This window comes from Triticum dicoccoides, chromosome 7B, assembly GCF_002162155.2.
Source record: "Triticum dicoccoides isolate Atlit2015 ecotype Zavitan chromosome 7B, WEW_v2.0, whole genome shotgun sequence".
Taxonomy (NCBI): domain Eukaryota; kingdom Viridiplantae; phylum Streptophyta; class Magnoliopsida; order Poales; family Poaceae; genus Triticum; species Triticum dicoccoides.
In genome coordinates, this window is record NC_041393.1 from 601,232,833 (window position 1) to 601,252,046 (window position 19,214).

At 49.2% G+C, this 19,214-nt stretch overlaps 1 protein-coding gene across 1 annotated transcript; it reads left to right on the forward strand.

Annotated features, from left to right (window-relative positions):
• The first annotated feature begins 16,778 nt into the window (after positions 1–16,778).
• LOC119336296 (paramyosin-like) lies at positions 16,779–18,517 on the forward strand. The gene is made up of 2 exons (XM_037608292.1): positions 16,779–17,016; positions 17,102–18,517. Exon 2 carries the CDS (start codon positions 17,123–17,125, stop codon positions 18,380–18,382), a length of 1,260 nt encoding a protein of 419 aa, XP_037464189.1. The 5' UTR covers positions 16,779–17,016; positions 17,102–17,122; the 3' UTR covers positions 18,383–18,517.
• The last annotated feature ends 697 nt before the right edge of the window (positions 18,518–19,214 follow it).

Sequence of the window (19,214 nt, forward strand, 5' to 3'; positions counted from 1 at the left end):
GGACTGCAGCTAAGCCCCCGAGTGGGAGGTTCGCTCTCCACTCGGTAGGATTTTCAATTACTTAGGAAAGTACTAGACTGCAGCTAAGCCCCCGAGTGGGAGGTTCGCTCTCCACTCGGTAGGATTTTCAATTACTTAGGCAAGTACTGGACTGCAGCTAAGCCCCCGAGTGGGAGGTTTGCTCTCCACTCGGTAGGATTTCAAATACTTAGGCGAGTACTGGACTGCAGCTAAGCCTCCGAGTGGGAGGTTCGCTCTCCACTCGGTAGGATTTTCAATTACTTAGGCAAGTACTGGACTGCAGCTAAGCCCCCGAGTGGGAGGTTTGCTCTCCACTCGGTAGGATTTTCGAATACTTAGGCGAAACGGATTCGCAGCTAAGCCTCCGAGTGATAGGTCTGCTCTCCACTCGGTAGGATTTTCGAATACTTAGGCGAAACGGATTCACAGCTAAGCCTCCGAGTGAGAGGCTTGCTCGTCACTTGGTAGAATTTTTTTTACAAACTTAGGGGAAACGGATTCGCAGCTAAGCCACCCACTGGGGGATTTCTCACATAAATGAAAGCAACAACAATCGATGGGAAAATTATAACACTTTTGTCTTTGATAAACAAACTACAGGAGTACTTTTTATTAAATCTCACCCGAGTGAGTACTTAAGTGTAAAAGGGGCGGAGCAGCTCCGCATTCCAAGCTCATGGCTCATCAATCTGGCGGCCGACATTGTAAAGACGGTATGCTCCATTGCAGAGAACTTTGGTGATGATGAAGGGGCCTTCCCAAGTAGGGGCGAGTTTGTGTGTCTTCTGTTGATCCACTCGGAGGACCAAGTCTCCTTCTTGGATGGCTCGACTCTTCACGTTTCTGGCATGGAATCGATGCAAGTCCTGCTGATAGATGGTCGATCGGATCATGGCCATCTCTATTTCTTCTTCTAGAAGGTCGACTGCGTCCTGCCGGGCTTGTTCTGCTTCATCTCCAGAGTAGAGCTCGACTCGGGGTGCATTGTGAAGCAGGTCACTCGGCAGAACTGCTTCGGCTCCATAGACCAGAGAGAATGGAGTTCACGCAGTCGACCGATTAGGAGTAGTCCTCAATCCCCAAAGAACTGATGGAAGTTCGTCAACCCATGCGCCTGCTGCGTGTTTGAGATCACGCATCAACCGGGGTTTCAATCCTTTGAGAATTAGGCCGTTTGCTCTTTCTGCTTGTCCATTCAACTGGGGGTGAGCGACGAAATCATAGTCGACTCGCGTGCCTTGGGAGGCGCAAAAGGCTTTGAATTGGTCGGAATCGAAGTTTGACCCATTATCAGTGATGATGCTATGCGGAACTCCATATCTGAATATCAACTCTCTGATGAAGCTGATAGCAGTGCCGGCAACAAGATTCTTGATAGTCTTGGCTTTGATCCACTTAGTGAACTTGTCGACTGCCACCAGTACATGGGTGAAGCCGCTCCTACCAGTTCTCAGTGGTCCAACCATATCTAATCCCCAAATAGCGAAGGGCCAGACGAGTGGAATGGTCTTCAAGGCCGAGGCGGGTTTGTGTGACATATTGGAATAGAACTGACATCCTTCACACTTGTCGACTATCTCCTTCGCCATTTCATTTGCTCTGGGCTAGTAAAACCCCGCTCGGTATGCTTTAGCCACAATAGTCCGAGAGGACGCATGGTGGCCACAGGTCCCCGAGTGGATATCGTCAAGAATTATCAGACCTCTTCTGGCGTTATACATTTCTGACTAGCTCCAGTCGCGCTTTCCCTGTACAACTGTCCCCTTATCACAGTAAAGGCCTTGGATCGACGGACGATCTGCCGAGCCTCTTCTTCATTCTCTGGGAGTTCTTTCCTTAGGATATACGCGATGTATGGCACCGTCCATTCGGGAGTGATAACCAAAACTTCCATGATCAGGTCGACCACAGCTGGGACCTCAACTTCAGTCGGATCCATGTCACTTTTAGGCTGCGGGGCTTCTTCGGTGAAAGGATCCTCTTGAACTGATGGTGTGTGGATGTGTTCCAAAAACACATTACTGGGAATGTCTTCTCTCTTAGAACCTATTTTTGCCAAATCATCAGCTGCTTGATTTTTCAGTCAGGATATATGATGAAGCTCTAACCCCTCGAATTTCTTCTCTAGCTTTCTCACTGCATTGCAGTAACCAGTCATGGCTGGGCTTCTGACGTCCCAGTCCTTCATCACTTGGTTGACCACCAAATCAGAGTCGCCATAGACCATGAGGCGACGGACGCCGAGTGAAATGGCCATATGCAACCCATACAAAAGTGCTTCGTATTCTGCTTCGTTATTGGAGGAATCAAAGTGAATCTGGAGCACATATCTGAGCTTATCTCCTCGGGGGGAAACCAACACTACCCCAACACCGGATCCATTCAGGATCTTAGAACCATCAAAGAACATGGTCCAGTGCTCCGAGTGAACTTGGGTCGGCAGTTGCTGTCCGGTCCACTCGGTGATGAAATCCGCTATTGCTTGGGACTTGATGGCTTTCTTTGCCTCAAACCTGATATCTAGGGGAAGGAGTTCAATCGCCCATTTTGCCACTCGACCGGTTGCATCTTTGTTGTGCAAAATCTCTAACAATGGAGCATCGCTGACGACTGTAATGGAATGGTCAGAGAAGTAATGAGCAACCTTCTTCTTGGTCATATAAATCCCATTTACAAGCTTCTGATAATGAGGGTATCTTTGCTTTGATGGGGTCAAAACTTCATAAATATAATACACTGGGCGCTAAACTTTAAAGGCTTTTCCTTCTTCTTCCCGCTCGACCGTAAGTACTATACTGACGACTTGTCCTGTGGCTGCAATATAAAGCAGCAAAGGCTCTTTGCTGATCGGGGCAATAAGCACCGGCTGGGTGGAAAGCAGGGTTTTTAGCTCTGCAAACGCTGCATCAGCTTCAGGAGTCCACTCGAACTTGTCTGACTTCTTCGTCAGTCGGTAAAGAGGCAATGCCTTTTCACCGAGATGAGAGATGAATTGACTTAAAGCAGCCAAGCAACCAGTAAGCTTCTGGACATCGTGCACACGCATAAGACGTTTTATCCGGAGTATAGTACCAACTTTTTCTGGATTGGCGTTGATTCCTCGTTCGAAAATGAGAAAACCGAGTAACTTTCTGCCAGGAACTCTGAATGTGCACTTTGATGGATTAAGCTTGATATCATACATCCTGAGGTTGGCAAATGTCTCTGCAAGACCAGTCAGCAGGTCGGAACCTTTCCGTGACTTGACCACAATATCATCCATGTATGCTTCCACATTCCGACTGATTTGAGTGAGCAAACACTTATGAATCATCCTCATAAACGTGGCTCTGGCATTCTTGAGGCCGAATGGCATGGTGACATAACAGAAGCACCCAAATGGGGTGATGAAAGCTGTTTTGATCTCATCGGGTCCATACAGACGGATCTGATGGTACCCGGAATAGGCGTCTAAGAAAGACAGGCGCTCACATCCCGCAGTCGAGTCGACTATTTGGTCGATGCGGGGGAGACGAAAATGATCTTTCGGGCAGGTCCGATTGATATGTTTAAAGTCAATGCACATGCGAAGTGACTTGTCCTTCTTGGGGACCATGACAACATTGGCGAGCCACTCGGAGTGATAAATTTCTTGGATAAACTCTGTTGCTAAGAGCCGAGCCACCTCCTCGCCAATGGCCTTTCTTTTCTGGACGACGGACCGTTGAAGATGTTCTTTAACAGGTTCCACTTTTGAGTCGACTCGTAGACGGTGCTCAGCCAGCCCCCTGGGAACACCCGGCATGTCAGAAGGTTTCCATGCAAAGATGTCCCAGTTCTCACGGAGAAACTGGATGAGCGCTTCTTCCTATTTGGAGTCGAGCGTTGTAGAGATATGAGTCGGAGCAGCACTGGGGTCGGTCGGGTGAATGTGAATCGGTTTCGTCTCACCAGACGACTGAAACGCTGATTCTGTAGCGGGCTTCTTGGCTCGCAACAAATCACTCGAGTCTGCAATTTTCTAGTATTCCTGCCATTCTTTCGCTGCCATCTGAGCATCGGCGATCTTTGAGTCTTTCTGAAAGCACTCTTCCGCCTTCTTCCGATTGCCAGTGATGGTGATCACACCTTTGGGGCCAGGCATCTTCAATTTGAGATACACGTAACATGGTCGAGCCATAAAACGTGCATAAGCTGGCCTGCCCAAAATAGCGTGATAGGCACTCTGGAAATCCACAACTTCAAATGTCAACTTTTCTTTGCGGTAATTTTTGGAATCACCGAAAACCACATCAAGAGCAATTTGACCGAGTGACGCAGCCTTCTTTCCAGGAATGACTCCATAGAAACTCATGTTGCTGGTACCGAGTCTGGACATCAGAATGCCCATCCCTTTCAACGTCTCTACGTATAGTATGTTCAGGCTACTGCCACCATCCATCAAAACTTTAGTCAAATGAGTGCCTTCGACGACTGGGTCGACCACTAGAGCTTGCCTCCCAGGGGTGGCTATGTGTGTCGGGTGATCAGACTGGTCAAATGTGATGGTAGTCTGAGACCATTTCAGATAACTGGGTGTCTCCGGAGCAACCATATTCACTTCTCGGTTGATAACTTTCAATCGACTTTTGCTTTCAACGTCAGCAAAAATCACCAGAGTGGAATTGACCTGGGGATATCCATCATCACTATCCTCCTTGTCCTCAACTTTGTCCGACTCCTTTTCCTTATCTTTGGGTTGTTTCCCCTGAAATTGCTGTATCAAGAGCCGACACTGTCGAGTGGTATGTCTCGGGTAAATGAATTTACCCTCCTCATCTTTTTCGTGTGGATGTGGCACGACAAATCCATCACGTCATTTCCTTCCTTGTCTTTCACCTTCTTAGGGTTCCAAGACCCTTTGGGCTTCCCTTTAAACTTTCCTTGAGTCACGGCCAAGGCTTCTCTAGGAGCAGCTGGCTCGGCTTTTCGCTTCTGCTTCCGACTGGAGTTCCCTCCTCCGGTTTCGTGGGCGACTGACTTGTGCTTGCCACTCCAGAGCCGATCCTCTTCTTTACCGTTGGCATACTTGGTGGCTATCTCCATCATTCGACTCAGAGACATGTCTCCGGTTCGACCAAACTTCAGGTTTAGCTCTCTGTACTTAACGCGTTCCTTGAAGGCACACACTGCCTGGTGATCAGATACATTCTCTACCGTGTGATGCAACGTGATCCATCTCTGGATGTAATCTCTCAAAGTTTCATTCGACTTCTGCACACAAGATTGCAGCTCTGTCAGTCCTGCTGGCCGCTTGCAAGTTCCTTCAAACGTTCTGACAAACACGGCAAGATCTTCCCAAGTGTAAATGCTGCTGGGTGCTAACTGATTCAACCACGCTCTGTCCGAGCCCTCCAACATAAGAGGCAGATGTTTCATGGCCACCTCATCATTGCCGCCGCCAATCTGAACAACCACTCAGTAGTCTTCAAGCCAAGTATCAGGCTTGGACTCACCAGTGAACTTACTGACTCCAGTCGCCAACCTGAAGTTGGGAGGAATCACCGCGGCCCTGATGGCTCTGCTGAAACACTCTGGTCCTGAGACGTGCACTCTGCTGCTGGTGGGTACATGTCTGTCGTGACCCTCTTGGTGAGCTCTGTTCCCGTCGACCAGATCTTGAACGATAATGGATCTCGCATCGAAGCCTGCTTCCCTGGGGTCGACTGGGATCCTTCGCCCAACACTGTGCTGGCGTCTATCATCCTGTTGTCGAGGCGCGTACGATCCACCTCTTGGGGGAGGGGTGGGCACTCGACGTCAATCATCGCGATTGATTCGGTGATCATACTGCTCACGGTTCTTGTACTAATCGTGCCGGTCTCCACGCCCCTCACGCCTCGGGGGCGATCTGGGGTTATGAGCCGACTGGACTGTATTTGCAGCTACGGATCTGCTGTGAATCCTATTCCGCGACTGCGATACATCTGAATTTTGATCTCCTGCTGCCCGGAGTAAATCTCTGATTTGCAACAAGCCTCTGCCAGCCTCTGACTGGGAAGGCTGAATTGACTCTGCTATACGGCCCGCAGCTGCTAAATTCTGAATCGGAGTTCGATATACCTGAGTCGATTGTGGAAAGAGTTGACATCGACTAGAATCCGGAACCCGTTGCCGCGCACACTCGTCGAGTGCTTGCTGAAGGTTCTCCAGTCGAGCGCGCTCAGCCAAGTTGGCCAAGCGCGCGTCCTCTAAGGCACGAGCCTCGGGAGTTTCTTCAACGATAGGAGTATGAAGCGCATCCATATTCCGGCGGAGAAGTTCTTCCCATTGCAGCGAAGTGAGGGGCTCGGGGAGATACTCCTCATGGGCATGCGACGGATCGCCTCTGCCGTCGCCTCCGTGGCGCCAGGAAAACCGGGAGGACCGCGTGGTCCATCGACCATCAAAACCTCTGCCGCTGGATCACTGCTATCGCACTCGGATGCAGTCTCTGCGGAGCTAGTCGGCAGATCGAACAGGCCGTAAAGAGATTCGTCGGGCTTGATTGCCGCGACTTGAGGGGTGGCCAACTGGCGAGCCACCGCGTGCCTCACCCACCACTGAAGCCTTGACCGACCGGAGCGCTTGCGCCGGCGGGAAACAGGGGGAGAGGACAACACAAAGACCGACCGATACTGGGTCGACGGCTGCCGCAGGAGGACGCCGTGGACGCACGCGCGAAAGTGCGTCGCTCCGCGGACTGGGAGCGCGTCGATGTCGAGCGGAGCCTCCTGAAGCCAAGCAGAGTCGTCGACGACGAACGTGAGCGCGCCGAGACGGATCTCGCGGCCCTCAACCAAAAATCCGCCTGAAACCATGATGAAGGGGATCAGAAAAAATTGCATCTTCTCCAGTAAGTCGCTAAGACACCTGCCCCACGGTGGGCGCTAACTGTCGTGGTTCTAAGTCTGACAGTAGTGTAGGGGGGTAGGTATGGAGAGGCAAGATCCTAGCTATGGAGTAGTTGTATACGCAAGGGATTTACGAGTTCAGGCCCTTCTCGGAGGAAGTAACAGCCCTACGTCTCGGAGCCCGGAGGCGGTCGACTGGATTATATGCGTATGAATTACAGGGGTGCGAACCCTTTACCCTCAGGAAGGGGGTGGCTTATATAGAGTCCGCCAGACCCCTCCGGCCCTCAGTTATGCAGGGTTTAAGATACATTAAGATCGGGCGTTACTGGTAACGCTATACATAAAGTGCTATGATGACCATAAAAGCTACTTAAGGACCGACTGTTTGCATGCAGAGTGACTTTAGATCTCCTGGCTGTCGAGTGGTTGCCTTCATGGTTGAGTGGTTGGCTTCATGGTCGAGTGTCTTCGAGTCAGTCGAGTGGAACACTTCTGAGTCGATTGATAGGTGGTTTCTTCTAGAGATGTCCTTGGATAGGGTAGTTTGGACAGGTCCATGACCCTCCCCTAGGTACATAGCTTCATCACCTGCTGAGGCCGCAACCCTTGCTGCTGACCTGGCCACCGACATCTCCTCCTTCCCGCAGACCTACCTCGGCCTTCCCCTCTCACCGCATAAGCTACCCACGTCGGCCTTCCAACCTGTGATAGACCGCTGCGATACTTACCTCTCAGGATGGTGTGCTCTGCTCCTCTCTCGCGGAGGCAATCTTGTCCTTCTCTCTGCCGTCCTAGATAGCTTGCCCACGTACTTTATGCTTTGCTTTTCTCTTCCCGCCCAGGTTAGAGGCTATCGATAAGCGTAGACGTTCCGTTTTCTGGTCTAATGATGAGACTTGCTCCGGAGCAAAGTGCTTGGTTGCTTGGGACAAGGTTTGTACTCCTCGAGCGGCGGGTGGTCTAGGTGTTAAGAACTTGCGTGCACAAAACTTTTGTCTACTGCTGAAATTTGCTTATAAATTCCTCCATGCCAACCACCTCCCTTGGAAGGACTGGATCCTCCACCACTCCCCTCTCCACATAGGCCTTGGCAAGAATAGCTCCTTCCTTGCCAAGACCATTTTTAAACACCTTCAGAGTTTGAGAGAGATTTCCCATTGCACAGTCGGCAATGGTCGCTCCACCTTCTTTTGGTTAGATCGATGGCTGCAGCCAGAACATCTGGCGATAGTCTTCCCAGCTCTTTTCTCCCACCACACCAACCAAAATGCCCTAGTAGCCACTATTTTACAAGATGGGATCGAGCTTGCCCTTCGTAATCGTTTAACCTCTACTGCGATCGCAGAGCTTGCCTCTCTGAACTCTTTGTTGCAGGATGTTTCCCCCTCGCAGGTACCGGACTCTAGATGGCTACTTAATGGAGATGCCTTCTCTACCCGGGGAGCTTATGCCGCACTATCTGCCCAGCTTGCTGACCCGATGCTCTCGGCTATTTGGGACTCAAGAGTCCCAAAAAAAGTCTTGATTTTTGGCTGGTTGTTTTACCTAGACCAGTTGAACACTAGGTAGAACCTGCGCAAGAAAACCATCTTGGACTCGGATGTCTGTCCTCGGTGCAACAACATGGGGGAAGACCGCGACCATCTGTTCTTCTCCTGCCCTGCCGCTCGCCGGATCTGGCAGCGGCTGGGGCTCAGGCCGCTTGCTACGCCCATCGGTGATCTCTTCTCCACCCCGCTCCCGCCAACGCTGCCTGACACCATTCGTCCATTTATGTTGCTGCTTTTTTTGTGGAAATTTTGGGATGCTAGGAACAAAAAGGTGTTCCAGAACCTTGAACTTGATGCACCCCAAACTCTAGTTGCTATTCTAGATGATTTAATTACTTGGTCTCACCGGCTTAGGACTGAGACACTAAGAGGACACGCCGGTCTGTGGCGTGATTTCCTCTCTTCCCGCAACCTGTAAATCTCTGAGCTCTATCGCTTTTGAAATATATTCAGGTGGGGAGTCTCCCCCCCGGTGACCATTAAAAAAAAACTCGAAGCTCGGTGAGTCTAATGAGCGCTCAACTGCTCGACTCATTTGAGCTCAGCTCATTTTCTTAATGAAACGAGCCGAGCAGCAATTTTTGCTCGTTAACACTAACGAGTTAAGCGATCGAGTTTTGTGAGCTACTCGTTAAGCTCGGTAGTAGCATGATTTTGTTCATTATAGAGAATTCTTCGGTGACTTCAATCACTCCTAAGTCTATGGACGGGCTATTTGCCACATTCACATCTTTCTCGTCTTCTCATATTTTCGATTTGTTGAATCCTACTAGCTGGACCTATGTATGTTTGTAAATATATGCATGTGATTTATCTTGTTTACTGATGCATTTTCCTAACGAGCTACTCACGAACATATAACTAACCAAGCCAATCTTTATATTTAGCTCGTTATCCTTAATGAGCTTAACAAACCGAGTTTTAACGATCACGAGCCTTAACGAGCCGAGCCTTAATGAGCCAAGTAGCTTGTTAGTCCAGGCCTAGTTGCGGCGGCATGAGGAACGAAGCAGGACGTCGTTGTGCATTTACCAAATCCAATGAACACTAGTAGGATGCCCGTGCGTTGCTACGGGCTACAATGCATATAAATAAATCAAACAAATGCCTCATCTCCAAGGTCGAACCTCATTTCTTCCTCGTACGTCCAAGCATGTTCGGACATCAAAGGTGCACCCACTATGGTCCACAAAATTCAACCGTTTGGACAGTCCAAACTCCCCCAAATTGGGACCATATGTGGGGGAGAAATATGGTTATCCGGATTATCCGTCATGTTATCTCCGGAACATTGGCCCAACAAAAAAAACACCACGGCCCAAACTTCCCTTTTCCTGCCGGACCCTCCCATTCTCTCTCAGTTTCCTGCCCTAGTGGGACAGTCCAAACACCATGGACCTTTGACTAATTGTCAAATCATGTGGCTTTAAAACTTACAAGTGGCATCAAAATTGTGCCATACAAGTTACGTTCTTTTAGAAAACATACAAAAAGAGAAATGAGAAGCTCTAGATTTGGTTGACAGCTACATCAAAAAGTGGCTAACTACTGATCCTCCGGGAAAGGGGTGGCAATATATCCCTCTATCCATAGTCTGACAAGTTGAGGTGGGCCAACTTTAAAATTTTAATCAAAACACACATAATTAATTATGAATATCTTGAAGTCTTGAACTGACCAATGAGCATTCATCCAGCTTCATAACCATACTGCATGCGTATGTTTTACTAAAGCAATGACCATAATACTACTTTGCCGCTTTTATATAGTATAATACAATGAAATAGTCTACAACATATACAGGTTCCATGCATGATAATTCATAAACTTTTGATCAAAACCCCCTCTGAGTGAATAACATTGTTCAAGCGACCAACCGCTGGATTGAAGACAGGTTGGCCGGCAACAAATACCACATGAGTCCTTTTGGGATTTTAGGCTAGCCCTTGGCTTACCCTTTTACTTCCTCCCTTTAACTTCTATAATACGAAATATGTTCTACAACCAGACACCAACACAATTTTGTATAAGAAAGCTCAAATTTTGTGTCATCTCTTAATAAGCTCAAGACTTTGGAGACAGTTCATAGGTCTTCAGGATTATGTGATGCTTGGGCTTCTTCCAGCTTTAGCTCTAGATGAGCACATTCAGATGAAAGATCAGCAAAAACTATCTCCCTAGCAGATGGAAGGTAGCCATTCAATATCAGCATAAAAAACCTGAGAATAATAACTTCGGCGTGCTTGGACACATGTTTGTTCTCTCTGGCCAGGAAATATCAAAAGTTGCTACGGGCAAAAGCCGCATGACCGTGCATTGCCATGTAATAATAGAAATATACGCATTTATCAAATTATTACTTTAATTCAGAAATACATGTTAAACATGGTGGCATCTGGTTTAATCAAATAGCAACAAATTCAAACTCTCTTCGGCTTCTTTCTTTACTGAAAATGGTTTTCGCCCCGCTTTATATATAAAGCAACAACCACACATTACAGCCATCACCACAACAAAGAAGGAAAATAAGAGAACCGAAAATCAACAGGATACAAACACTATGGAACAACAAGCGACGACCTCCGATCATGCCATCGACGCAACCGCGTAAGGGAGCAATTCACCACCGGAGGAAGGCCATGCTCCATCAACTCCCAAGGGCCAACCTTGTTGTCCTACCTTCAGCCTCTGCCTCCGAAGAGGGCACCCCTGCCTTCTCGTCCTAGATCAAAGGACGTCGGCCCGTCAGGAGGCAGAATAGCTCACCGTCGAGCACGGATGGACTGGCCAACATGTTGTTGGGGAGAGGACGAGCCTTGGCCACCTCACCTCTCATTGGAACCCATACATCGTGCCCGTCACCGGCCAAGACCAAGGAACCCACCGCCATTACCAAGCAGGGTCACGTTAGAAGAACAGGCAAACCACCACCGCTCCGAAGCCCTGGCCATCCTGGACTCCCAAGGCAGCGTCTTCAAGAAGAAAACGATGCCGACGCGCTGTTGCCGCCCAATCAAGAGATTTTAGGCTTTCGCCCGGGACCATGGGGTGGAAGGCGAGGAGAGGGTCTCGATGTCGCCCACCAGAGGGAGAACGGCGCCGCAAGCGCCGCCAACATCGTGACCGGCACCACCGGTGAAGGGTTTCCCCCGACCCAGAGCTTGCATCGCCATTGCTCCGCCAACCAGCCGAGCAGGACATCCGGAGGAAGCCCGCAGATCAGCTAACAAAGGAGGACAAGCATGGTGATGCCACCAACTTCAGATCGGATCCAAGCCCGCCGCTGACTCGCCACCCAGCACGGCTAAGACGGCGCACCGAGCACCGGCGCCAAACCCCGTCGACAAGGGGGAGACGCCCTCTCCAGCTGTGGCCGCAGGTCCCAGGGGGCCAGATTGGCTTCTTTCTTTCTCGGCAGTCTTGGTCTCTCCTAAACCATAAAATCGCGTGTCACCAAAGAACATATACCAGCCATTATCAAATAGGATCAATATCACTCAACATCACACGACCATTGCGTGTCACTATTACAAGGTACACAAAACATGACAATTCCTTGTAATGAGCCTCTTGATTTTAGCAATAATAGCACAAAAGGAGAGATCCAACTTCTAATTCTTTTCTGAACTGCACCTATTAATACAATGCAACCATGAAAAGATCTCAAACAAAATTACATGTGGTCATTGAAAGAAGCATAGAGAAAACCTCAACCAGCCTCGCCGCGCTCTAGCGCTGCCGTCGACGTTGTTCACCGTACGATCTACCGCTCAGGTCATTATGCCCTAAACGCGCCAACACCGTCCATCAGTAAAGCACTACCCACAAGCAGAGAGAAAGAGGATATGATTACACACTAATATTGCAGAGCTTTGGCTAGTTATGACCAGATCATAAGATGCCTTCAAATAATCGCATTCCAGCAATCAGTAACTTGAATGAAAACATCATAGTTGCAGGCTAAAAAAGAATGACATTGTTGCTCCAATGGAAAAAAAATTTCATATACCATCATAACTCAAGATAATGGGATTAACAAGACTGAAGGTTTTACCATAGAAAGATCATGGGTATCGTTGTTATGATGCCAAAAAAAGTTCAGCAAGAGAATGTGGTTCATGAAGCCTTCTGTGTCCTTGAACATCCAGTATGACTCATCGCTCAAGAGAACCTAGTGAGAAACTGAAACTAATAAAAATCAACGAGCTAGACAAGGGGCTGGACAATGTGTAGAAATATAGGTAGAAATTCATTTGTTTTGTCATGCTATTGTTTCCATTCGGTTCCTTCGACGTGGAGATCATGAATCACGAATAGAATTCCATTCTGATCACCACAATTGCGTGTGTGCAGTAGGACGCAACATGAGTATAATAATATCGTACCTTGTGGAGGAGTGAAGCGGATCAATGAGTAGCAAATGGGCTTCAAAGATGGACAAAACATATGTTGGAATCGACCCCTGGTTGGTCATAAAAGACACGTTGATTGTCATCAGTATAAGACCCACAACTACTGTCAAAGATTTGCCAAATCAACCTGAACACCAAATACAAACACTTGACTTGATCAGCAGCAGAGTTATGAATGCAAGTTATCTTAGCACTTGCTTACTGAAGCTAAACTCTATTGCCTGGAGGGAAGAAGAGTTCGTATAGTCATACATGTACAGGGATTATCTTCCAAATCTGCTTGTTTGCATAGACCCAATTAGATTTTCCGGAAGCTCGCACCCAGATTTTGTTATCCACATCGGTTAATCCTTGCATACTACCCCTCACGGTTGATGCGATGAATCTGAGACCTAGTATGCAATTACAATGGGTGGAATCATTTAAATTACTTCTTTCACATATGACGCAAAGTGCTAAATATCAAAACATATGAGCATCATGCTTATATAAAACGACAAGTAAATCACATGAGTACGTAGGACTATAGGAGGTACCTAAAACAGCTAGTAAATCACACAAGTATCCTTTAATGACACAGGAGGTGGTACCATAACTACGACGTGAGAGTTATGGTCATCTTAATTCACATCGGAAAAATGACCAAATATCTCTACTTCAGTGAAGATGCAATCCTAAGTATAATCTAGAGTTATGGTCACTGTCGTACAATGGTGCAATTATGTACTCCACTAGCTACCACTTCATTAATAGAGTTACAGTTTTTATTCAGTAAAATATTGGTTGTACTAAAAAGGAGTAATCAATAAAAATAAAGATTAATCCCACTCCTAGCAGAGCTAAAGAGAGTAAATTCAGAAATATCAACTTATAATGCACAATTTATCACGGATCCATCCTAAATGGCCATCTAATAAGCAACATATGTTTGCCCAAACTTTATGTTGCAACGTCCCAAATTGCCATTATATAGTACCAATAATGAGGGATGAGAAAATAAAGAATGAAGTCATGGAAATACCTCAAGTAAATAATCCCAAATATTATTCTGTATTCCTTCTCGAGAAACTGGCTTCTTCTTCAATTAAAAAAAATTCATATTTCTTATTCAGTTGGAGCGTTCGCAATAGTAGAACTTTCTTCAGGATTATTTGTAGAGATGTACGGACTTTCTTTATCTACAGATTAATAGGCTGAAACACCAACACCATGATTTTCAGATCCTGCCAACTCTATAATTCTATAAGATCCAATACCTGCTAGATTGTTCCACAACACCAATGTCCAAGTCAATACCATATATTATCCACTGAAATGTCTGATTTAATATCATATGGAAAAACATTAGAGCAATGTGGTCTCCTTTACCCATATTGTGTACCACGGAACATTATGAACATTAGGGGAGGATTAGCCTGCAACTATTTTAGATCGTGCACCAAATACTTGTAGTTTTCCTAAATTAGGGAGAAGAACAAGGTTGAAATCCGCAAGAGTCGTATAGAAATTTCTGCAATCAATATCATACCCGATCCATGTACGGCAGCCTCTAAATAAGCAACATAAGTCCACAGTCCATAAGTATGTAGGCTATGCTCCAATTTGATGTATCATACAATTTTGCAATACTCAGATAGTTTTGTAAAGCATACAGATACTGCATTGGAGGGCTATAAGCTTCATTAATCTGAAAATATGTAGACCGCAGCTGAGATCGTAACTTAGTGACACAACACATGGTATGATAGCTAAAGGAGAGGCCATCAATTGTCATTTTTTGGCACTAATGTGCCAGTAGAAAAACACCATTGATTCGATTTGATGTGTGAAGTCACCTGTCGACTTGGCTTGCCATTGATTCTGCGCCTATTCCCTGGCTTCCTGAAATAAAATTTCCCAGCGTCGGATCAATTCAAAGAAAAGGCAGATAGAAAAACCAACAGAGAGAAGAGCCCATCTGAATGTGATCACTTGCCTTGTCGAGAGCATTGAGCTTCCCTAGCACCAGCACGGGAGAGGCCGACAAGGAGGGCCTCCTCTTGGGGGAGGCAGTTGTGCTGCCGACGCCGGTCGTCGGAGACCAGCAAGGAGGGCTCCTTCTCCCTGGGCCTCCTGCTCATGGTGCGTGAGCCGTGCAGCTCATCGAGCTCTTCTCCTGCACATACAGTTTAAGCTTCAATTCAGATCAGCTTCAGAAGCTACAAGACAGAACATGTTCAGTTCAGGTGTGCAGAGTACATACAGGTGGAACCGGCCCTTTGGGATCTTGTTCTATGGAGGAGGAGGTGGGTTGCCCTGTCGGCGACGAAGCTCCAGCCGTGTGCCACCAGCCTGGGCATGATGGTGGTGCTCTTCTTGACCAACGCCGAGCTCCGCGCTGGCGAGGCCGCTCCTTGACGGGCGTCTTCTCCTCGAAGTTGAGCGCGATGGGCCTGACAACCTTGGGTGATGCGAGCACCCCGGCATCGCCAGCGCCGCTATGCTTCTCGGCCCCAGGAGCCCCTCCGCGGCACGGCCTCCTTCTTGGCAGGCTCGGGCGTGCCGACAACGAGCGGGTGGTGCCTCGGGATGTGCGTGGTGCCGACCACGACGGGGACGGGGGGACCCCGGGTCGAGGCGGCGACTCCGCTTCTGGACGGTTGGTGTCGTCGCGGAGGAGCGGCCGTGCGGGAGGACCGGAGGAGGTGGGGACTGGGGAGCAGAGTGTAGAGAGGCCGGCGGCGGAGACGTCTGGACGCAATGTGCTGCCCCTCATCTCTTCCCTCGTGCGGCGGCTAGGGTTTGCGGAGGGAGGGTGTGCGTTGCCTCGCTCCATCGCTCGTGGTTTTTTTCTCGTTGGTTTTCTTTCGTAGGTATTTTTTCGACTTGCAGGCCTCGCTCGCTACCTGAGGCATCGCTACCTCCACGGGGGGCATCACTCGACGGTCCAGGAGAAAATCGTTGGGAGGTGGGAGGTGGGAGGAGGTACGAAAATAGGTACCAAAAAAAACCGGACGAGGTGGGACGAAAATAAAATCCGGAACGCGACCTACCAACTGAGATTTAGGAGTAGAGATACTGCATGCATCATCAAAATCGGACGGTCATTGACCCGACTGATTTCCCGAGAAATCACTAGGTTGATCCGTAGCACGCTCCTTAAAAAAACATATAGTGAAAAAGAAAATTATCTGTCGGTGTGTATGTCTAAAGACACGCTCGTTGGCTTGTTTTTCTCTTCGCTCGGGGAGGGGATCGGTTGTGTGTGTTGTTTTTTCCCGAGAAATCGGTTTACCTTTTTTCTTTGAGAAAAGAAATCGGTTTACTAGTTCTGCCTTTTCCTTGATACTATGATAGTGATACAAGACCAGCATACCGGGACGAAAGTGAAAAATAATAATCCATTTGCCATGTTATTTTTCAACTCACGAGTTGCCAATCCAATGGCGGCCCGACACATGAGTCGTGGTGACCATGCGAGCGACGTCGGCTCAGAAATAATTTATCCGCTGACTGCTTGGTTACTGGACCGCCTATAAAACTGAAATTTTGTCACGGCGATTGGCGGCTTTCCCTTGTACATGGCATCGTGGTTGGCTCTTCTAGCGAGTGACAGTATCTAGCTACAAGAATATGAAGCTGAGGACGGCTATAAAAGTCCAAAAACGCTCACTCTTACAAAAACTTACTAGTATAAAAGTCGATCCAAAGTGCAATAAACTAGCAACACTATGCGGATAGACACCATCACACCAGTACGTAGTAGCACCCGTCACATCCTCCGTTGGATCACGCGCAGTTGGCATTGTAAATTCGCATGGGATCGCACGCGACGGTCCAGATCAAGCGCGCCGTCTCTTTTTCCCAACTGCTCCACATCCCCAGCGAATTAAGCATGCTCCGTGTCTACGAGTGACACGGCCACATGGGTACGTAACTCATTTTGTCTAGCGTGAACCACTGGAAATCTCGTGTACTCTAGACCGCTTTCTCGGAGAAAGTTTGTAGCCGGGCCGGCGAGCATTCCGATCGATCCGACGACTAGGTAAATATAAACATTCGCCGTGCAGATCCGGATCGTGGGGTGGTGGGCCGGCCGACGACTCCTCCGGCTTCCAGTTCCGAAGCCACGCCTCGGCACGAACGCAGCAGCTCTACCACCACCACCACGTCCGTCGTCCTCCACACTATTCTTCCGAGGTGCGCACATGGGCATGCTGCATAAACATTCTCCACCGCTTTGGTCCACGGTAGGTACTGCGACTTATATATGGGCTCACTGCAGCGTGCCAGCAGCGGCGGCGACATGGCGACGGAGCTGGAGAAGCAAGACGGCGAGGGCGAGACGTCATCGCCGTCGGCGCGGGTGCGGCTTCTGGAGCGGGAGGTGGCGGTGGCGAAGCAGACGGAGGCGAAGATGCTGGAGTCCCTGATCCACCGGACCAAGGAGCTGGAGCAAGCCAAGATCGCGCTCGAGGAAGCCAAGCTCGAGGCCGCCACGCTGCGGCAGGGCGCGGCCGCGGCCGCGCCCGCGCAGGGGCAGTGGAGCGTCATGGACCTCATGTTCGGCGGCGTCGACGAGGAGATCAACGGGCTGAGGGGCAGCCTCCGGTCGGCGCTGATCGCCGAGGAGAGGAGCCGGACGGCGGGGGACGACCTCGCCGCCGCGCTCTCCGTCGTCACCATGGAGGCCAAGCAGGTGAAGGCGTGGCTGTCCGACGCGCAGGCCGAGCTCGAGCGCGCCAACGCCGAGGCCGGCCGCCTCGAGGGCCTGCTGCGCACCGCCGAGGTGGACCTGGGGTCGACGACCGAGCAGCTCGACGGCGTCATGTCCGAGTGGAAGGAGGCCACGGCTGCGTGGCGCGCCAGGGAGAAGACGCTGCTCGGACGCGCCCACGCGGCCGAGGAGGACGCCGACGGCGCCCGGCGTGAGAACGCCGAGCTCGCCGAGCTGCACCGGGCGGCCGACCACGAGAACGGCGGCCTGCGGTGCGCGCTGGAGCGAGCGGTGGAGGAGGCCAACGCGGCCAACGAGTCCCTCGAGTTCGCGAGCAGCGAGAACTCTAAGCTGCGCGACGCCATCGCCGAGAAAGAGCGCGCCATGGAGTCCCTGAGGCTGGAGAACGAGTCACTCAAGGCCAGCGAGGCTGCCGCGCAGGGGCGTGCCAGTGATCTAAGCAACCAGCTCACGGCAGCAACCCAAAAGTCCACTGCCGCCGATGGAGAGAAGGCGGCGGGGCTGCTCCTGGAGAAGTGGAAAGCCGATGCGGAGGGAAAGCTCAGTGCGGCGGCGTTCCTGGACTCCGGCAGGGTGATGGCCGCGAGCCGGAAGGATCGGATGTTCGCGTCCATCAGCAACATCGCGGAGCTGAGGTCCGCGGCGGCGGCGGCAGCCATGGACGACTACGACTACGAGTTCGACCACTTCGATGACGGAAGACAGTACGGCGGCTTGGAGCATGCCATGAAGCACAAGAAGAGGAGGTCTGTTCTACGCAAATTCGGGGATTTCTTTAGGAGGAGAAGCCTGCATAAGTCAGACTTTGCGCCGGTTCTAGCTAGGTAGATATTGCGTGTTTGCATGATACCCCTACTATGAAATACACGCGTAATAAATGTTACTATGTTTATAAATATAAGATGTTCCAACTTTTTTATGAAATGAATTGAATGTATATAAAGTTATGAACATGTTCTAGTGTGTTTTTGTTCGTTCACTTCAATATCCATATGTAGTCTATATTAAAATATCCAAATCTTATATTTGTGAATGAAAGGGAGTAGCAAATATGACCGACACAAAAATCATGTCCCTAGCCCAACAGCTTAAGACTCCCCACCACCACCCCCATCCTATACTCGACGACACCAGCAAACGCCTGAAATCCTTCATGTTGCCACACGAGAAACAACATGATTAGTGATGTTGCACAAAACATAAAACATGGCACGATTTCATCATAGTGTAGCAAAGGTGCGTGTAATTTAGATCATAGAAATATTTATCTGGTTGCGTGCATTTGTCGGCGTTCCTTCACGGATGCCCGACTATTATCACACTAGACTGGAAACATCAAAGTCCATTTTAGTACAATGTATGTGCTTGAGGCAACACTGATGCCATTGTCCGGGTTGAGGGACTGGGTCACGGAGCGTTGTTCGTGTCCAACAACATCAGGAACGTTGTAAAAAGATCCTTCATCTCCCGACTAATACAACAGAGAAAAAACAAAAAAATTATGTTGCACATGCAATATGGACTTCAAGTCCGACTCCTCGTGCGTTGGTGATGGGCACTAGCAGATCTAGCAAAAAAGGAGGAGCAAAGAGAAAAGAACATGACTAACAGAAAACGACAAAACACTTTTCATTGTGATTTAGACATAGTATTTTACTGT